Source organism: Scyliorhinus canicula, chromosome 22 (genome assembly GCF_902713615.1).
Source record: "Scyliorhinus canicula chromosome 22, sScyCan1.1, whole genome shotgun sequence".
Classification (NCBI taxonomy): Eukaryota; Metazoa; Chordata; class Chondrichthyes; order Carcharhiniformes; family Scyliorhinidae; genus Scyliorhinus; species Scyliorhinus canicula.
The window spans coordinates 24,252,769-24,274,276 of NC_052167.1; the positions used below are offsets into that span (position 1 = coordinate 24,252,769).

Below are 21,508 nucleotides of genomic sequence, written 5' to 3' on the forward strand. Positions count from 1 at the left end.
GCACGCGCTGGAAATCGGAAATCAAAAAAGGAAAGTGTCGGAAATACTCCGCGGGTCTGCCAGCATCCGGGGAGAGAGAAACAGAATTAACGTTCCAAGGTCGATGGTCTGGCAGCAGAACCGGGAAACGGAATAGGTTTTGAGCAAGGAAAAGTGGGAATGGGTGAGAGATAGGACAACAGGGAAAGGATGTGACCAATAAGGATGGGGGGGGGGGGGGGGGAATTGATAAACAAACTCGTGGTGCAGGGTCAGAGGGAGTGGTAATGGGACCAGAAAGAATAGAGGTGCTTGGAGTCAGTGTGAATGGCAGGATGATGAACATTGATTGTCCAAAAGCGAAAGAGGATAATAAAAAAGTAAAACCAAGACGGAAAGAAAAGTGAAACAAAGTTTGGGCCGAGTTTACTGTCTAAACCGTACAGGTACAATCGGGATCAATTTGGTTTTTGCTGTTACAGGTAGTGGGAGGGTCCGAATTCAGTAATGCCAGCCCAACCGTCTCGGGAATCAGGAGAGAACAATCTCGAGATTTAGGCTCGGATATTCTGGTCCTGCCCACTCGGAGACTGAAAATTCCCGGACCTTTCAATGGTCCATCAGAGTTTCCATCCCGCCCACGACGATTACTGGGGCGGGTGGGGCCGGGTGATTGGCCCCACCCCTTAGTGTAAAAGTCACAAGTTGTAACTTTTTTTTAAAAACATAAAGCAAGATAAATTGGCAGCTAGTTTATCAGAAAGGAGGTCTCGCATTTAAATAGCGCCTGCCACCATCACCGGGTGACTGTGGTTTTTAATAGCCAATGGGGTGCGTCTGAATTTTTGAAATGTTGGGCAGAATTTTATGATTTCCCCCCCCCCCCGCCCCCCGCTGATGGATTTGTCGGCAGGGATGAGCTTATCATTTCTCCGGTGGCCTTCCCTCCCGCTCTTTGCAATTTTATGCTTGCGTGGGTCAGGCCCGCCTGCCTTGGCCCAGTTGAGGCCCTTAAGTGGCCAATCATTGACCGTTTCCCATCACAACCTCAATTTGCCGGCTGACAGGAGGAGGTCTGGGGAAAGGGGCCTGGCATGGCACCTGGTTCAGGCCTCGAGCTGGGAGTGCTGGTCAGGGGGAGAGAAACTCTGTCAGAGCAGCCTCCTTTCAACATTAGGCTCAACATGCCCCCTCCCCCCTCCCTGCGCTGTTGGGACCAGAGAGCTGTTGGGCAATCCGATTGGCCAGCAGCCCGCTGAGGAGCCACTTCCTCCCGAGTGAGTGGTGTCTACCGCGGACTAACTAAAAATTCTGTTGACGTGTGGGGAATGCAGCAGCCAAATTGGGCACAAACAGCAATGTGACAATGTTTATTTGTTTGGTTCGTTGAGGGAGGAATGTTGTCCAGGACACCAGGGATAACTTCCCTGCTCTTCTGTGAAATAGTGCCACAGAATCTTTTATATTCACCAGATTTGCATGGTTCGGCAAATCATTTGAAAGACTGATTCATTTAATTGCCAACACACCATATGAAGGTACATTTAGTTCTGCAGTTACCGATGCAGTGATCAAAATAAATTATCCCTCCTCATCTTTCACGGCCTGCCTGCAGCCCGTGACATGGCCGAGCCCTCCATCCTCCTCCGCCGCCCCTCTGCTGTTATCCAGCTGGGGTGGGGCTGCTCTTGCCCGGATTCATTCTTATCCATCTACCAGTGTCCAGAGTGACTTCTCTCCTCCAGCCTCTGCGAATGAGTAATCACAATCCTCACTTACAGAGACCCTCCGTGATCCATGTTGAGCGGCAGGGTAGGTGGAGAGCAGCTCCTGTGCGCCCTCAAGGCTTGGAATAGGCCAATGGCATAGGATTCGGGACTAGGCAAGGTGGACACAATGACAAGTGAGGGATAGCACATCAATTTCGAGGTGGAAAAAAATGGCCAACTCTTTTCTGCTCATTCTCGGAATCTGGGTATCATTGACAAGACCGACATGTATTGTCCATCCCAATAAGGACTGGGCAACTCAGGCTGGTCACTCTTTCAGTCATAGAGTCACACAGCACAGAAAAGGCCCTTTGGCCCATCGACTCTGCTCCGGCCAAAAATAACCACCTAACTATTCTAATCCTATTTCCCAATAGAGTCATACAACACAGAAAAGGCCCTCGGAGGACAGCCAGAAGACTGAGCTGTGATCGGGCAGAAGTTAAAAAAAATATTATCAAGGGGCTCGATAATTAGAGACTCATTGCTCAATGCGCTGACACAGACACCATAGAGTTTTACAGCACAGAAAGAGGCCACTCGGCCCATCGTTTCTATGCCGGTCATCAAGCATCTGTTCTAATCTCATTGGACCTTCTTCTATGCTGCAGGATTCAACGTGGGACCTTCCAGTTCCATCTGCATGGGACTGGGTACTCCCATCCGAAGTGAATTGACCTCATAGATGACAGAATTTACAGCGTAGGAGGCCATTCGGCCCATCGAGTATGCACCAATCCTTGGAAAACTTAGCCCTACACTTCCACCCTATCCCTGTAACCCCATCTAACCTTTTTGGTCACCAAGGGCAGTTTAGCATGGCTAATCCACCTAACCTGCACGTCTTTGGACTGTGGGAGGAAACCGGAGCACCCGGAGGAAACCCAGGCACACACGGGGAGGACATGCAGACTCCGCACAGACAGTGACCCGACCAGGAATCGAACCTGGGTCCCTGGAGCTGTGAAGCAACCATTAAGCAACCTTTTGCCGGTCCATCGCATTTACTGCCCCACTTGTGCCGATTACCCCGGGAGGGCAGCTTCGGAGAATCCTGCCAATTGATTCAGAGAGATGGCACGGGGGCACCTCTGTACTTCTCTGGCCCAGAGGGCTGTAGAAGCGCAGTCATTGAGTACGTTCAAGACTGAGATTGCTAGATCTGGGCAGAATGCAAGAAAACGGTGTCGGAGTACAGGCTCTCATTGAATAGCAGAGTGGCCTCAGGGTAGGATGGCCTCTTCCAGCCCCTCTCTCTTACGTCCATCTCATCTGCTGTTTTCCAGAACCTTGCTGAGCACAAGCTGGATTTCGCAACAGGACGGCACTTCAAAAGTAATGGATTAATTTGTTGTTCAGTCATGAAGTGCTTTGGCGTAAGCACAAAGATAAAGCACAATGCGAGTGCGATTGCTTTTTATAAGAACAGGATCCAATCTGCCGTGGCATCAGTTGAGCCAGTGAAGTAATCAATAAAACATCAAAGCTCCCCACCCACCCGCCAAGACCCCTTGCGGTGAACTGGAGTTTGCCTGGGCGTTCACTGAGTGGGAACGGACAATTTGGGCACGCAGGCAGATGCCTGGACAGGCAGGAGGACCCCCAAGGGCAATCTGGAAGGCAAAGAAAGGAAAGCAAAGAAAGGTAAGGAAAAGGGAAAAGGAAGGAAGGAAGGAAGGAAGGAAAGAAGGAAAGAAGGAAGTTCACCTTTTTCGCCAAAGATCCAGCGTTTGTGCAGACTTGCGACAAAGAAGATTGGCGATTGCGTAACCGACATGAGGAAGTCGCTGATGGCCAGGTTGATAATGAAAATGTTGGACGGACTCCGTAGACTCTTACTTCTGTGGGAAAGTGGGCGGGAGGTGGGGAAGAGGTGGGAGAGAAGATGAGAGATCAAGAAATAAAAACGAACATCATATTTCAAACTAGTCTCTTTTTCTCAACTTTCAATGTAGTTCAAAGCTCAGGCGACAAAATATAATTTTCCAGCGCTGAATCATAGAATCATAGAATTTACAGTGCAGAAGGAGGCCATTCGGCCCATCGAGTCTGCACCGGCTCCTGGAAAGAGCACCCTACCCAAGGTTAACACCTCCACCCTATCCCCATAACCCAGTAACCCCACCCAACACTAAGGGCAATTTTGGACACTAAGGGCAATTTATCATGGCCAATCCACCTAACCTGCACATCTTTGGACTGTGGGAGGAAACCGGAGCACCCAGAGGAAACCCACGCACACACGGGGAGGATGTGCAGACTCCGCACAGATAGTGACCCAAGCCGGAATCGAACCTGGGACCCTGGAGCTGTGAAGCAATTGTGCTAACCACTATGCTACCCTGCTGCCCATTGTGTGATGGAAATTCCTGCCATACAATTACAGCTCTATTATGTGCTCTAATTGGCCACATTATCACCGGCTGATTAACTCGTTCTAAACTGGCCAGTCTGGTGCCTAAAAACCTTCTCTTATGTATTCGTACAGGTGGTTTACGCATCATAGGATTAGGTGTGATTGCATACAGGATATTGCGGCAAAATGGTTAGCGCTGCTGCCTCACAGCTCCAGGGACGCGGGTTCGATTCCGGCCTTGGGTGACTGTCTGTGTGGAGTTTGCACATTCTCCACGTGTCTACGTGGGTTTCCTCCGGGTGCTCCGGTTTCCTCCCACAGTCCAAAGATGTGCGTGTTAGGTGGATTGGCCGTGCTACAATTGCCCCTTCGTGTCCAAAAATGTGCGGGTTAGGGGAGGTTGCGAGGATAGGGTGAGAGGGTGGACCTAGGTAGGGTGCTCTTTCAGGGGGTTGGTGCAGACACGATGGGCCGAATGGCCTCCTTCCGCACCGTAGAAATTCTATGGTTCGATATGGGATAGAAACAGGCCATTCCGCCCATTCGATCTGTGACGGTGTCTATGATCCACTCCAGCCACTTCCCATCTTCCCTCATCGGAATCCACCATCTTAAACCTCTGTTCCCTTATCCCTTAATGTCCCCTTCAGTATATCAACACTATTCGCTTGCATCGCTCCCTGTGGGAGTGAGTTCCACATTCTCACCATTCTTTTGAATTCCCAATCGGATTTCTTGCTATTGATCGCTCTTCCCTCACCAAAGGAAACATTCCCTCTGAATTCACTCTTTTTCCTAATTTTAAAGACGGCTGTTGGGTCGCCCTCGCCTCTTTTTCGGGGCCCTGCCTGTCCTGCCTTTCCTGATATGTAGACCCACTCAATCCTGGAACCATCCTTGCAAATGTTCTCCCCATTTTTTGGTTTCCTTTTTTGAAATAAGGTGAGCAGGACTAATGTCCTTTAGGGAAGGAAATCTGCCACCCTTGCCCAGTCTGGCCTACATGTGACTCCAGGCCGACAGCAACGTTCTTCACTCTTAAATGCCCCTCTCAAATGGCTCAGCAAGCCACCCAGTTCAAGTGCAATTAGGAGGGGTAATAAATGCAGGGCTTTGCCATGGACTCCCGCATCCTGTGAAATAATTAAAAACGTGTTTATTGAACTATTAACACAGTTCTCAAATGAGTTCGACTCTGCTGATCTAACTGTAGTAACTCAGTCTAACTGTACCAGCTTGCTCTAAGCCACGATGCTGCCGATCAACCCTGTCTAACTCTCTGGATGTCTGTCTGTGGACAGAAGCAGGGTGTGAGTGCCTCATCCCTTTTATAGTGTTTATGTCATGCCCCCTTGTGGTGATGCCACCTCTGACTGTCCTGACTGCCCATTGGTTGTGTCCTATTCAGAGTGTTCATTGGTTGCATGTTTGCATATCATGACATCTCCCCTTATTTTATTTTTAAAAGATGTATATACATGTGAATGTGTCTGTCTAATGTGACTGAATGAGGAATACAGAACAAACAAAACAAATGCTCATAAGTCTCTGAGGCTTACGTCTGATCCTCATCGCCAATCTGATCGCTGGAGGGGATGACGGTGTCTTGACAGGCGAGTGGGAGGCACGACTGGTGGCCTCGTGGTTCAAGGTGTCTGGAGGTGGCAATTGGACACGTGGAAATGGAGGGGAAAGTGGTTGTGGGCAAGCAACTTTTCGCAGTGTCCTTCGATTCCTTCGCACAATGGAGCCATCAGCCATACGTATGACATAGGATCTGGGAGCGGCCTGTCAAACAATGACAGCCGGAGCAGACCATCCACCATCCGGTATCTTCATCCTGACCGTGTCTGCTGGGGATAGCACGCCCAGATCGGTGGTATGTGCTTCATAGCCCTGCTTCTGGCTGTCGTGAAGCTGCTGCATCTTCTGCAGCGCCGGGCGGTGATCAAGGTTGGGCAGGTGTATGGCTGGAAGCATTGTCCGCAGATCCCTGTTCATCAGCAGTTGAGCTGGCGACATGCCAGTGGACAAGGGAGTAGCCCGGTACACAAGTAGTACAAGGTGTATGTCGGAAGCGGAGTCCGAGGCCTTGAGGATGAGCTGCTTAACAATGTGCACCCCTTTTCGACTTTGACATTGGACTGCGGATAGTGCGAACTGGAGATGACATGCCTGAAATTGTAGCTCTTGGCAAATGTGGACCATTCTCGACTGTGGAAGCACGGGCCATTGTCAGTACTGCCTTCTTGTCCTCGGGGAATTTCATTGCCTCGATGGTTTTAAATTTTGTCTGTGTCTGGGCGCACACCGTGTTGCAAAGTCTGATCGCCCAGGAACTTCAGCGTGGATGTCCCAAAACAGCACTTGGACCCGTTTAGCTTGAGGCCGTGTTCATGTATGCGTCGGATACTTTCTTGAGTCTCGACACATGTTCCTCTGGGGTTGTGGACCAGATTATATCGTCAACGCAGATACAAACCCCTTCTATTACCTCCATCATCTGTTCCATGATGCAATGAAAAATCTCTGATGACGAGATGATGCCGAATGGTTGTAGCAGAATCTGCCAAAAGGCGTGTTGAAGGTGCAGAGCCTTCTGCTGGAATCTTCAAGTTGGATTTGCCAAAATCCTTGGGATGCGTCCAATTTTGTGAAGAAGCGCGCGTGTGCCATCTCACTCGTGATTTCTGCCCTCTTCGGGATGGGGTAATGTTCTTGCATAAATGTTTTTGTTTAGATCCTTGGGGTCAATGCAGATGTGTAGGTCCCCCGAAGGCTTCTTTACGCTCACCACCGAGCTGACCCAGTCGGTTGGTTCAGTGACCTTGGAGATGATGCCTTTATGGTGTAGACTCACGAGCTGTGCCTTCAGGCGCTCTCTCAGTGGATCAGGGACACGTTGTGGTGCGTGGACCACTGGCTTGGCATCAGGCCGCAGTAGAATCTTGTACTCGTACGGCAGCGTGCCGATCCCGATAAATACATCTGGGTACTGGGTTAGGATGTCGTTGATGCTGGCTTGAAGATCCAAATGGGATGGCGTTGTGGTGTAGACCCTTTGAATGAGGTTCAGTTGCTTGCAGGCGTGCGCACCTAGCAGGGACGCCCCGTCTGGTTTAACAATCTCGAAGCGTAAGCTTGCTTGTGTGTGTCGGCTGGACACCTGCAGATGGCAGGACCCCAGTGCCTTGATTGCATTTCTATTGTAGTCCAGGAGTTTGCAGGCAGCTGGAAGGATTGTGTGGGGGTTTCTTGATTCTCTTAAAGTCCACCTGCGAAATCAGGTTGGCGGAGGCACCTGTGTCCAGTTTAAACTGGGTGGGGCAGTGGTTGACCTTCATCACTGCATGCCATTCGTCCATGGCCAGGATTGATTGGACTCGCGATGTGTCCGATGTGGTGTATTCTCACTTCGCAATAATGCCCACTCGGTAAGTGTTGTCCAGGTATTCATCATCTGGATCCGTCGCACTGCCTGGATCAGAATCATGCATTCGGTGTTGCACACTTCTGATGCGCCGCTGTCGGAATTGGGAGCTCTGGCTCCTGATTGGTGGTGCAGACCTGCACAGGGCTGCATCGTGGTTTGGTTTCCCACAGTTGAAACAGTGTTTGCCCCTTGCAGGGCAGTGTTTTTTTAAAAATTGGGCGGTGCTGCAGTTCGCACTTGTCATGACGTCGGCGTTCTTGGACGTCTGCACATGCGCGGTGCGGTTCCCGGACGTCTGCACTGCGCAGGGCACTTTTTGGCCATTTCGTGTTTCCGATCGCATTGCGCATGCGTCGCGCACCGGGAAGAGCGTGCAAAATGGCCACTTTCCTCAATGTGGAGGCGCTGCACCCGGGATATGGCCTGAACATTCTCCACCTCGTGGGAGGCTTGTTTTTCACTTTCTGCCGTTTTGTACTGTGAATAGCGATTTTTAGAGCGCTCACGCACAGTCCACGTTTCAATCGCGACTGGCAGGGTCATGTGCTTGATTGTCAACACTTGCTCTCGCAGAGGATCAGAGCGGACTCCAAAAATGATTTGGTCTCTGATCATGGAGTCAGTGATATCACCGAAGTTGCAGGATCGCGCTAGCAGTCTAAGGTTAGTTAGGTAGGAGGTGAAGGATTCGTCTTTACCTTGCATCCTCTGCTTGAAGATGTAGCACTCGAAGATTTCATTGGTGTCCACCTCGCAGTGGCTGTCGAATTTGTCCAGGATGGTTTGGTACCTCCTTTTGTCCTGCCCTTCTGAAAAGTGAAAGGAGTTGAAGATCTCTATCGCATGGTCACCCACAGTGGTGAGTAGAAGAACCATCTTCCGGCCATTGAGGTTGGATGCTTCCACGTATCGTTAAAATTTCTGCATGAATGATTGGCAGTTGGCACTAAGATTGCCGCTGGTCCTGAGCTGATGAGGAGCCTGAATCTTGTCCATTGTGCCTGTATTCAGTAGCTGGTTGTCACGGATCTTGCTGAGTTGAACTAAATAAATTGAACAGTCACTCCTGGTATCATGTTGTCTTCTGCTGCTTCAGATAACACAGGCTGCTACTTGATGCAGTCTTAACTAAAAGATGCTCCAGACTCTGAAATGAGGTCAACGTGTTTATTGAACTATTAACACAGTTCTCAAATGAGTTCGACTCTCTGCTAATCTAACTGTAGTAACTCAGTCTAACTGTACCAGTTTGCTCTAAGTCACGTGCTGGGGTGTGATGCTGCTGATCAACCCTGTCTAACTCTCTAGATGTCCGTCTGTAGAAAGAGGCAGGGTGTGAGTGCCTCATCCCTTTTATAGTGTTTATGTCATGCCCCCTTGTGGTGATGCCACCTCTGAGTGTCCTGACTGCCCATTGGTTGTGTCCTATTCTGAGTGTTCATTGGTTGCATGTTTGCATATCACGACAGATCTCACCTTGCGTCTATTGACTTGCGTAGCCATATGATCTTTCACCTCAAGCTGAACTCTCACATTTCCTTCAGTACTAAAGCTGCCTCGAAAAAATCCTGTCTTCCGTTTCTCTTGCTTTCAACAGCACCAAACCCCAGTTCTGCCAAGGCTTAAAAAGGAAAAATAGACCTGCATTTGCATAGCACCCTTCACGATCTCAGGATGGGGCAGTCTCACAGCGCCTTGGGTGACTGTCTGACGTTTGCACGTTCTCCCCGTGTCTGCGTGGGTTTCCTCCGGGTGCTCCGGTTTCCTCCCACAGTCCAAAGATGTGCAGGTTAGGTCGGGTCAAGGGTGGAGTGGGCCTCGGTAGGGTGCTTTATCAGAGGGTCAGTGCAGACTCAATGGGCTGAATGGCCTCCTTCTGCACTGTAGCAATTCTATGATTCCATTAACAGTTCCATGATCGGAAATCATACATTTTTTTCATTGTGTAAATTAATAAAAATCTGTTTCCTCGGGCAGAAAGGTTGAGAACCAGATGGCCCAAATTTAAGGTCATTGGCAAAGGGGCCAGAGGCAGAACACCCGGAGGGCGCTGGGCTGATGGCGACTCGCCACGCTCGGTGTGATCTGGATCACGCCCTCGCTGGGCATCATCCAGATAATGATATTTAAATGAGTGAACGGCCAAGCCTGCGCTGCCTCAACTGGGCACTGATTAGTGATGGCAACTCAGGGGGTCTTGGGGGCCATTAAAGCTCCCTGGGTGGTCGGGGACAGGGCACAGGAGTAGGCGGATACTCCCCCTGGAGCCTGTGCACCCTGGCAGTGCCAACCTGGCACTGCCAGGGTGTCCAGTTGGCACTGCCAAGTGGGAGCCATGCCCATTAAAGGGGGGGCGGTGAGAGGGGTATGAAGGAGCCGCCAAAATGTTGGGGGGGGGGGGGGTGTTAGCGGTCCTGAAAGACGAGGTGTGGGGGACCCTCAATTTCAAAGAAATCGGGGCAGCCTTTCTAAATGTCGCTGCGATCTCGGGAGGAGCCAGTCTTGCGCAGACATGCTCGGCTCCCCAGTGCTGGAAAAATTTCAATGCATGGCAGAGACCCGGGAGAAACACACCCAAGACCCCCAAAAAGCGGCTAAGTGCTGTCGATTAGCGCTCTCCGGCTCGACATTGCAGCCGTCGCGAGACACCCGCCAAACGCACCCAAGGTCACAGTTTGAAATGATTCCGTTGACTCGCCCCCTCCCCCCTCCCCCTCTTCCCCAAGTGAAGGCTCTAGGCGCCGGTACCATTTCAGTAAAATCTCCTCTGCACCCGACCCATGTCCTTGTCATTCTGCCGAACTGTGGTGCCCAGCAATGGGCACAGAAGCCATAGTTCGCAGACATTAAGGTCTATCGTTGCGCCGACCTACACGCCCAGCACCATCACCCCCTCTCCCTGCTCCCCCCCCCCCCTCCAGCCCGCATTGCCGCTTACTTTCCCACAAAGCTAGATGTGAAAGTAAGCTGTGAGGAGCATGGAAAGAGGCTGCACAGGGACACGATGCTAAGTAATTGGACACGATAGTGACAGATGGAATATAATGTGGGAAAATCAACTTGGGTTGATCGAACAGAAAAGGAAAATATTTCTTTATAAGTCAGAGACAAGTTTTTATTTTGTTTGTTCATGGGATGTGAGCATCGCAGGCTGGGCCAACGTTTATTGCCCATCCCTAATCTCCCTTGAGGGGACAGTTAAGAGGCAACCACATTGCTGTGGGTCTGGAGTCACATGTAGGCCAGACCAGGTAAGGACGGTAGATTTCCTTCCCTAAAGGACATTAGTGAACCAGATGGGTTTTTAACAACAGTCGACAATGGTTTTGTGGTCATTTTAATTCCAGATTTTTATGAATTAAAATTTCACGATCTGCAATGGCGGGATTTGAACCTGGGTACCCAGAGCATTTACTCTTCCAGTGACAATACCACTCTGCCACCACCTCCCCGCAGTAAACATGGGTATCCAGAGGAGTCTGGGTGTCATTGTGCATGACTCATAGTGGGCAGCACGGTAGCATTGTGGATAGCGCATTCGCTTCACAGCTCCAGGGTCCCAGGTTCGATTCCGGCTTGGGTCACTGTCTGTGCGGAGTCTGCACGTCCTCCCCGTGTGTGCGTGGGTTTCCTCCGGGTGCTCCGGTTTCCTCCCACAGTCCAAAGATGTGCAGGTTAGGTGGATTGGACATGATAAATTGCCCTTAGTGTGCAAAATTGCCCTTAGTGTTGGGTTATGGGGGCGGTGTTAACCTTGGGTAGGGGGCTCTTTCCAAGAGCCGGTGCAGACTCGGTGGGCCGAATGGCCTCCTTCTGCACTGTAAATTCTATGATAAATTCTATGAACATGAATACACCGGTACAGCAGGGGTAGGAAGGGAATTTGTATTTTGGTGTTTATTGCAAAGTTCTTTAATTACAATTATTAGGAAGTCTTGTTGCAATTATACAATGATTTAGTGAGACCACAACAGATATCCTGCACACGGTAGTACCTTTACAGTTATGATAGAGGAGGGATGTAACAAAGGTCCACAAGATAGATCCCTGGGATGGGACGACTACACAGGGAGATATTGATTGGAACGGACCATAGAACGGGATGTCACGGTGGTTAGCACTGCTGCTTCACAGCACCAGGGACGCGGGTTCGATTGCAACCTCGGCTGTCTGTGGGGAGTTTGCACGTTCTCCCAGTGTCTGCGTGGGTTTCGTCCCACAGTCCAAAGATGTGCAGGTTAGGTGAATTGGCCGTGATCAATGTGCAGGGTTACGGTGAAAGGGCGTAGTGGGAGTGGGCCTGGGTGGAGTGTTCTTTCGGAGGGTCGATGCAGACTCGATAGGCCAAATGGTCTCCTTCTGCACTATCGGAATTCTATGGTGTGGAGATGCCGGCGTTGGACTGGGGTGGGCACAGTAGGAAGTCTGACAACACCAGGTTAAAGTCCAACATGTTCGTTTCGAACACTCGCTTTCGGAGCACCTGAGGAAGGAGCAGTGCTCCGAAAGCTAGTGTTTGAAACGATCATGTTGGACTTTAACCTGGTGTTGTAAGACTTCTTACGGAATTCTATGGATATTCCCCTGAGTTTGGCAGCGCGAGATAGGATTTCATTGAAATGCATAAAACCTTTAGATGGTTTGTGACAGAGTCAGGGTAAGAAGTCAGTCATTTTGGACTAAAATAAGCAAAGATGTCATCACGCAGAGCGCTCAAAATCTTTAAAATTCACTACGTCAGGAACATTGAGAATGTTCTGTGGTGAATCACAGTCCGTGTAATTCACACTGTTATTATATATGATGTACTGTGTCTATGTGGGCTCGGTATACGAGCAGTTGCGCGGCTCTGCCCATAGGGGGAGATGACGAGTTTGTACTGGGCTCCACCCTTGGCTCCGCCCATGGCTCCTCCCACTAACTGGAAGTATAAAGCTTGGCAGTCGTGAGCCTGCCTGCCAGTTCATCTAGTCACAGGCAGGCTCTGTTGAGAGACTATTAAAACCACTGTTCACTTCCAACCACGTGTCGTGTGAATTGATGGTCACATCATGTCCACAACAGAGATTGATGGATTCTTGGGAACTAAGGGAACGAATAATTTGGGGCCCCTTCAGTGGGCAATCGGGGCCTGATTGAGGGTCTCAGGGTCAGGGAAGAGGGAGGCGGGAGGGTCTGTCTGAGATTCGGCCCTCTCTTCTTGCTGCTGACCCCCTTCTCTGCTGCCCTCACCCCTTGACCATCCTTCCGTCAGCATTGACCTGTGGCCTGGAACCCAGCGGTGAGAGTAGGCCTCGGGTGGGTGTGGGACCCTGGGGCTGCTGTTCAATAGAGCTACAGGCCTGAAATTGGCTGGCAGCTCTCGGTGGGGGAAGAGATCCACAATACACCCTCCACCCTCAGGTCCTTGGTCTCAGGTAAGACCCAGTTAAAGATCCAAGCGGCATTTAATTTGGCAGTCCTTCCCTAAAATAGGCGATGTGGAACTCTCGGCAGCTCCCCTGTTGGTGTGCAAACCCATTCCACCTCCCCCTATTGCCTCCATTATATTCCATCATTACCCATTATTTTCAGAGTACATTTCGGCAGTGCAGAAACTTTCCCCAAGTCTGGAGTACATTGGGGGTTCGCGAGCGCCTGGCTGAAGAACGTGGGCCTTGGGGAAATGCGGGCACGTACCTGCAAAATGCATAAATGACCAGGAAGTTGCCCACCATGCCAGTGATGCCCACTGCTAGAATGAATGCCCCTATGGTGTAGTGGGCATGATCTGGGACATTCACTGTCGGAAAGGCATGGTAGGAGCGGGCATCAGTCAACGACGCCCCCTGTAAATGGAGAAAAGGAGAAGAAATCAAGCAGACATCCTAAAAAATAGAGAGAATTAAGTTTCAATGCAGGGAGATCGAGATAATCAGGGACCTTTATAAATGTCACCTAAAAGTGCAAAGAAGGTTCTTCACTCCCGGTCGATAATTTCTTGGTGAGTTACCAGTTTCCATTTTTAATACTAAAATGAGAAAATGTTTTCCTCTGCTTGGAAATAAATGCAGTAAGAAGTCTTCCAACACCAGGTTAATAATCAGATTCACCTGAGGAAGGAGCGGTGCTCCGAAAGCTCATGTTTGAAACAAACCTGTTGGACTTTAACCTGGTGTTGGAAGACTTCTTACGCCGGCATCTCTACATCATGGAAATAAATGTATCACAGAAAAGCCAGCACGACTTCTGATAACACGTTTCGCTTTTATTCATTGACGGGATGTGGGCGTCGCAGGCTGGGCCAGCATTTATTGCCCATCCCTAATTGCCCTTGAGGGAGCAGTTAAGAGTCAACCACGTTGCTGTGAGTCTGGAGTCACATGTAGGCCAGACCGGGTAAGGACGGCAGATTTCCTTCTCTAACAGGACATTAGTGAACCAGATGGGTTTTTACAACGATCGATGATAGTTTTGTGGTCACCATGACGGAGACTGGTTTCATACTCCAGATGTTATTAATTGAACCAAAATTCCACTAGATGCTGTGGTGGGATTTGAACCCATGTACCCAGAGCATTATCCTGGGCCTCTGGTTATTATTCCAGTGACATTAACACTCTGCTGTTGTATTTGTAAAACCTCAGATAGTTTCGACCAGTTCACTTACTCAAAGGTATACCCAGGGTGTCTTTATTAAGGAGGAGAACAAACCTCATACACGAGTTCAAATTCAGCAATATTTATTGAAGATACTTAACCCTTAAATTACCCACAAACATACTATAGTGATACACAAGATCAGTGTATACTACCCGCAAAGATGGTTTGGTAGGCTATGGGTGAGATCACCGCGCTCCTCTGGTGTGTCTTCACGAAGGTGGTTCTCGTTGGCAGTCTCTTCCTTTCTTCTTGGTCTGGTCTGGTCTTCTATTCTTCTGGTGTGGTCAAGGTCACCTCCCACACCGAGTCTTTGCTGCCGAGGGGTGCAGAGTGCTTACTTTTATCTTCCTTTGGCTTCACGCCCTTTTCCCACTTCCTGTGGCCTTTTATCAATGGGGTAGTGAGGAGGGGTTTTTTTACTGTCCAATGACTGGCGATTTTAATCAACAAAAGAGTCCAATTCTCCTCATCCCAGATGGTGGTTGACCTGAACGGTCGATACATAATCGTATACGCCTCCCTATTGAACATACCTGTAGTTTTAGTCAATGTCTATTCCCCTAATTGGGATGATATGATTTTCATCAACTCTTTGTTGTCCTCCCTCTCCAGCTTTGACACACAGCAGCTTTCTTAGGAGGCAACATGAATTGTGTTCTGGACCCAGACTTCGATCTTCTAAACCCCAATCTTTTGTCCCATCGGGGGTAGTCAAGGCTTTGACTTCCTTCATTGCTCAGATCGGAGGGGTAGACCCCTGGAATTTTTTTGCATGCGAATTGTTACGTTCTAGTGCGTTGCAATGACTGAGTCAGTGCACCAAAGATTGTCTAGTTCGCGAATAGTTAAGATTTATTAAATTAAATAACGTGGGTAGAAAACAATGCGAATACGACTAACGAACTGTAAACTGTTAACTAGAATACGAGAGCCATCACTAAACACGACTATCCATGACGACTCCTCACCCAGACTCCGAGGTTGCAGTGTCACGTGGTATAGTTCTACTGCCACCTGCTGGTCGGAGGTCTAACATATTGGACATACAGAATTGCTTATGCATGTCATTACATCCCCTTTCCTTTAGCGGGTCCGCCACATACAGCAACAGGTCGTCTGCATAAAGCGACACTCGATGCTCCTCCCCACCCCACACCAGGCCCCTCCAGTTCCCTGACTCCCTCAACGCCATGGCCAGGGGCTCAATCGCCAACGCGAAGAGCAAGGGGGACAGGGGGCACCCCTGTCTCGTCCCCGGTACAGCCGAAAGTACTCCAACCTCCTCCTATTCGTGGCTACACTCGCCATTGGGGCCTCATAGAGCAGCCCCACCCACCCGATAAACCCCTCCCCAAACCTAAACCTCTCCAACACCTCCCACAGATACTCCCACTCAATCCTATCGAAGGCCTTCTCCGCATCTAATGCCACCATTATCTCCGCCTCCCCTTCCACAGCCGGCATCATAATGACATTGTGGAGCCTTCGTACATTTGTATTCAAATGCCTTCCCTTCACAAATCCCGTCTGGTCCTCATGAATGACCCCGGGCACGCAATCCTCTATTCTAGTCTTTGCCAGGATCTTTGCCAGCAGCTTGGTGTCAACATTTAGCAGCGAAATCGGCCTATATGACCCGCACTGCAGAGGGTCCTTGTCCCGCTTCAGGATCAAGGAAATCAGCGCCTGTGACATAGTTGGGGGCAAAGCCCCCCCCTCCCTTGCCTCGTTAAAGGTCCGGACCAACAGGGGGCCCAACAGGTCCACATACCTTTTATAAAGTTCCGCCGGAAACCCATCCGGCCCCGGCGCCTTCCCCGACTGCATGCTCCCTATCCCTTTAACCACCTCCTCCAGCTCGATCGGCGCCCCCAGTCTCTCCACCTACCCCTCCTCCACCCTCGGGAATCGCAGCTTGTCCAAGAAGCGCCCCATTCCACCCCCCTCCACCGGGGGTTCCGACCGGTACAGTTCCCCATAGAAGTCCCTGAAGACCCCATTAACATCTACCCCCCTCCGCACCACCTTCCCAGCCTTATCCGTCACTCCCCCAATCTCTCTGGCTGTGTCCCGCTTTCGGAGCTGGTGTACCAGCATTCTGCTCGCCTTCTCCCTGTATTCATACACCGCCCCCTGTGCTTTCCTCCACTGAGCTTCCGCCTTTCTAGTCGTCAGTAGGTCAAATCTGGCCTGAAGGCTACGCCTCTCCCCCAGCAATCCCTCCTACGGAGCCTCCGCATATCACCTATCCACCCTCACCATCTCCCCTATCATGTCTCTCCCTCTGCTCCCCCCTCTCCCTATGGGTTTGGATGGAAATCAACTCCCCTCTAATCACCGCCTTCAATGCCTCCCAGACCGTCCCCACTCGAAACTCCCTGTTGTCGTTGGCCTCAACATACCTCTCGATACACCCCCGAACCCTGTCGGCCACCTCCTCGTCTGCCAGCAGCCCCACATCCAAGCGCCAGAGCGGACGTTGGTCCCTCTCTTCCCCCAGCCCGAGGTCCACCCAGTGCGGGGCATGATCCAAAATGGCTATGGCAGAGTATTCAGCATCCTCCACCCTCGAAACCAGCCCCCTGCTCAGGACCAAAAAATCAATCCTCGAATAGGCCTTATGCACGTGGGAGAAAAACGAGTACTCCCTGGCCCTTGGCCTCGCAAACCTCCAGGGATCCACCCCCCCCATCTGGTCCATAAACCCCCTCAACACCGTAGCCGCCGCCGGCCTCCTACCCGTCCGGGACTTGGATCGATCCAATGGGGATCCAGCACCGTATTGAAGTCCCCCCCCCCAATGATCAGGCCACCACCTCCAGAATGCGGCCCAACATGCGCCGCATAAACCCCGCATCGTCCCAATTTGGGGCGTAAACATTCACCAACACCACCCGCTCCCCCTGCAGCTTACCACTCACCATCACATACCTCCCACCACTGTCAGCCACCACATTTAACGCCTCAAACGACACCTTCTTCCCCACCAGAATCGCCACCCCCCCTACTCTTCTCATCCAGCCCTGAGTGAAATACTTGGCCCACCCATCCCTTCCTCAGCCGAACCTGATCCACCACTCTCAGGTGTGTCTCCTGGAGCATGGCCACATCCGCCTTCAGCCCCTTCAGGTGCGCAAACACCCGGGCCCGTTTGACCGGCCCATTCAGCCCCCTCACATTCCAGGTTATCAGCCAGATCAGAGGGCTCCCTGCCCCCCTCCCCTGCCGATTAGCCATAACCCATCCCTTGCCCACCACCAGCCAGCGTCCCCCTCTCTGCCAGTTTCCCACGGCGGCAACTCCCCCCGCCCTCCCCCACACCCCTGCGTCCTCCAGCTCCTTCCTGACCGTTTCAGCAGCAACCCGGTACCCCCCCCCCCCCCCCCCAGCCGCGCCCCTCCCTCCATAGCACTCCCGTGAGCCAGCTAACTTCTGCTGACCCCGGCGACTCCCGCCCTACCTCCGACTCCTCCCCATGTGGGACTACCCCTCCTCCATCGTGCCCATCAGCGGGTCCTCCTACCCCACACCCCCCCACCCCCCCCCCCCCCCCGCTCTTGCGCAGGAAAAGAAAACAGCCAGCAACGACCCGCGCCTCTCAGCCCTGACTCCGCCCCCACCATCCCCCAGCGCGGGAAACCCGCAGAAAGCCCGCGCTTTCGCCCTGCCCGGCCTCGCCTCCTCTAGGGCAACTCCGATTGTCAGTCCCCCCCCACCAGCTCCCCGAACTCCCCGTTTACCCCCCTGCCCGAACCCATCCACCAGACCCCTACAGAAAAACCCATACAGAAAAGGCAAATCAACATCACCCCACCCACCCTAAGGCCAACCCACATCTTACATTAAACCAAGCAAATACAAGTACAGTATTATACAGCATCCCCCATCTTAGACCCTCAGTTTGAGTCCAGTTTCTCAGCCTGCACAAAGGCCCACGCCTCCTCCGGGGACTCAAAATAATGGTGCCGATCCTTATAAGTGACCCACAGACGCGCCGGCTGCAACATGCCGAACTTCACACTCCGTCTGTGGAGCACCGCCTTCGTCCGGTTAAACCCGGCCCTCCGCCTCGCCACCTCCGCACTCCAGTCCTGGAAGATCCGCACCTCCGTGTTCTCCTGCTCCGCTCCTTCTTGGCCCACCGGAGCACACACTCACGATCTACGAACCGATGAAACCGCACCAACACCGCCCGCGGCGGCTCGTTCGGCTTGGGCCTCCTAGCCAGAATTCTGTGGGCCCCCTCTAACTCCAGGGGCCCCTGGAAGGACCCAGCCCCCATCAGCGAGTTCATCATAACAACCACATAGGCCACCAGGTCCGACCCCTCCAGCCCCTCCGTGAGGCCCAGGATCCGCAAATTCTTCCGCCTCGACCGGTTGTCCAGCTCCTCGAACCGCTCCTGCCACCTTTTATGGAGCGCCTCGTGCATCTCCACCTTCCCCGCGACGGCCACGGCCTCATCCTCCCTTTCGGAGGCCTGCTTCTGCAGCTCCCGGATCGCAGCCCCCTGGGCTGTCTGGGTCTCCATCAGCTCCCTGGTGGTTACCTTCAGCGACTCCAGCAGCTCCACCTTAAGCTCCTGGAAGTAGCGCAGCAGAGTCGCCTGCTGCTCCTGCGCCCACTGCCGCCAGTCCTCCGGGCCTCCGCCAGCCGCCATTTTGTTTTCCTTCCCCCGCTTTTCCAGGGGCGCTTCCACCGTTTTCTTCTTACCCCACTCCTGGTCCGGACCATAGGACCATAGGGATCGACTCCTGTCCTCTTCCCACGTCGGGATTTGCCGACAAAGTTCCGTTGGGGGCCCTGAAAAGAGCCCCAAAGTCCGTTTTCAGCGGGAGCTGCCGAACGTGCGGCTTAGCTCCGCATTCCTGCCACCGGAAGTCCTGTCTTCCAATGATGTTCTCCTGTCGCCACACCCCCTGTGGTCGGATGCTAGAACACTATACATACAGGCACTAATGTTTACATACGGTTTGGTTATTATATTATATACACAGATGACATATAATCACACCAACATATCATCACACCACACTCTGTGGATCTGTTGCTGGAGTCTGGCCCAACCCTGGGGGTTGGATACTATTTTGGTGGCCGAGAAAAATTTGCGAGCGCTTGTCCACCTATTGACGACTACATTAAACTGAATCGGTCCGACTCCATACCCCCTTCCATGCTGAGGGAGGCTCGTAAGGCCGTCCTCGGGGGGGGGGGGGGGGGGGGGGGGGGGGGGCAATAATTGATAGCGTACATGTGCTAACGATGAAGAAATTAGAACAACAGAGGTTGGTGGACTCCATTTTAGGAGGTAGATCACCAGTACGTGCTCAATCCCATTCCGGAATTATAAGAAAGCAGGTTAGTGTGTGCGGATAGTAAATTTAATTTTCTTCAAATTTAAAGTCCCATAACCAACCAGAAAGACTAAGCGGAACGGGAGACCTCCAACCGAGCAGTATCTGCCTGTGGGCTCGCAATGAGGGTGGGGCGATAACGTCTGCCTCTATCCCAGAGTGAACTGCTGATAGGTCCAAAACCCCAAATATGGCCACCAGGGGCACAGCTGTAATTGTAATCAGAGAACATCAGACATTTAGTGTTAAAGAAGGAAGCCAAGAGGTTGGCCAGTCTGGGGCAGGACCAGAACATCTGCGTGCGATCTGCGGGGGCAAGCGAACAGCGGTCACATCCGTTTCCAACATCCAGGAAAAACCCGCTCACCCTTGCCTTGGCCAAGTGTGTCCTACGTCGCACTTTGAACTGAATTAGGCTCAACTGGGCACGTGAGGACGTGCCGTTCACCCGTTGGCTCATCTCCAAACCTCGCTTTTCAGTGTAGGGCCCAGTCCACTCTCAGCCCAATTACTGCGGAGGGATCAGATGAGAGAAGGTGGCCGTATCGGTCTGAGATACACCCTCTGCCAGGCTGAGCCGAGGGTAGAATCCTCTCCTGCAAGATGGAAAGTGGAGCCAGGGGAAAGGAAGGGAAAGACGTACGAGAAATCCACCTCTCTAACACTAATTCTCCATTGAAGACACATCTCTTAAACTGTAACTTTTGTAAAGGGCCCTTCCTGCTGATTCCCTTATTTCCCACTTATTTTACTTTGTGGTTATCAGTTTGATCCATGGATATTTAATGGACATCTACCTGTACGTTTGGCAGAGGATAAGAGGAACTCAAAAGTGCACTGTGCTATTGAACATATACCTATTGAACAGCAGAACTCAGGCGTTTTGGAGCCCAAGAGACCAGAGAGATTCAGTTCGATTGGCTGGCCGGTGGGCAATGAATTGGCCAAAGGCCATATTTTGCCTGGCGACAGGGGGTGATCGGGCCCTACCCGGGTGGGATGCTGGAAGTGGCAGTCAGATCCTGGATGTTGAGAGGAGCAGTCTGTCTCTTTCAGAAATACTGTCAAGCTGCACCTGCAGAGAAACCTGGATAAATCGACAGTGAAAACAATTACAGACTGAAAACAAAGAAACCTCCGACTGAGGCCTAAATTGAAGAAAGGTATACTGGAAGATGTCCATCTGAAACAAAGTCTTATCCTTTTACTTCCATCATTGTTTTACACCCCTCTGTGTTTGTCTGTCTTGTATGTGTAGAGGGTGGGGGTCATAGAATTTACAGTGCAGAAGGAGGCCATTCGGCTTATCGAGCCTGCAACGGCTCTTGGAAAGAGCACCCTACCCAAGGTCCACACCTCCACCCTATCCCCATAACCCAGTAACCCCACCCAACACTAAGGGCAATTTTGGACACTAACGGCAATTGATCATGGCCAATCCACCTAACCTGCACATCTTTGGACTGTGGGAGGAAACCGGAGCACCCGGAGAAAACCCACGCAGACACGGGGAGAATGTGCAGACTCTGCACAGACAGTGACCCAAGCCGGAATCGAACCTGTGACCCTGGAGCTGTGAAGCAATTGTGCTATCTGCTACCGTGCTGCCCTTAAGAACAAATTAATCTACACTCCATTATTCTACCATAATCCATGTACCTATCCAATAGCCGCTTGAAGGTCCCTAATGTTTCCGACTCAACTACTTCCACAGGCAGTGCATTCCATGCCCCCACTACTCTCTGGGTAAAGAACCTACCTCTGACATCCCCCCTATATCTTCCACCATTCACCTTAAATTTATGTCCCCTTGTAATGGTTTGTTCCACCCGGGGAAAAAGTCTCTGACTGTCTACTCTATCTATTCCCCTGATCATCTTATAAACCTCTATCAAGTTGCCTCTCATCCTTCACCGTTCTAATGAGAACAGGCCTGGCACCCTCAATCTTTCCTCATAAGACCTACTCTCCATTC

General features: G+C 51.5%; 1 protein-coding gene across 5 annotated transcripts in view; it reads right to left on the reverse strand.

The window, feature by feature from the left end:
* opn4a (opsin 4a (melanopsin)) overlaps positions 1-21,508 on the reverse strand; it is a 97,360-nt gene that overhangs the window by 59,498 nt on the left and 16,354 nt on the right. For 2 of the 5 annotated variants that reach the window (XM_038783084.1, XM_038783087.1), the window contains exons 2-3: positions 13,217-13,365; positions 3,456-3,589 (exon numbers count right to left, since the gene is read on the reverse strand). In XM_038783084.1, coding sequence (XP_038639012.1) covers positions 3,456-3,589; positions 13,217-13,365 — 283 coding nt within the window. Of the gene's footprint in view, positions 1-3,455; positions 3,590-13,216; positions 13,366-20,390; positions 20,573-21,508 lie in introns of those variants that run through there. The other 3 variants (XM_038783086.1, XM_038783085.1, XM_038783088.1) reach the window with 3 other exon arrangements.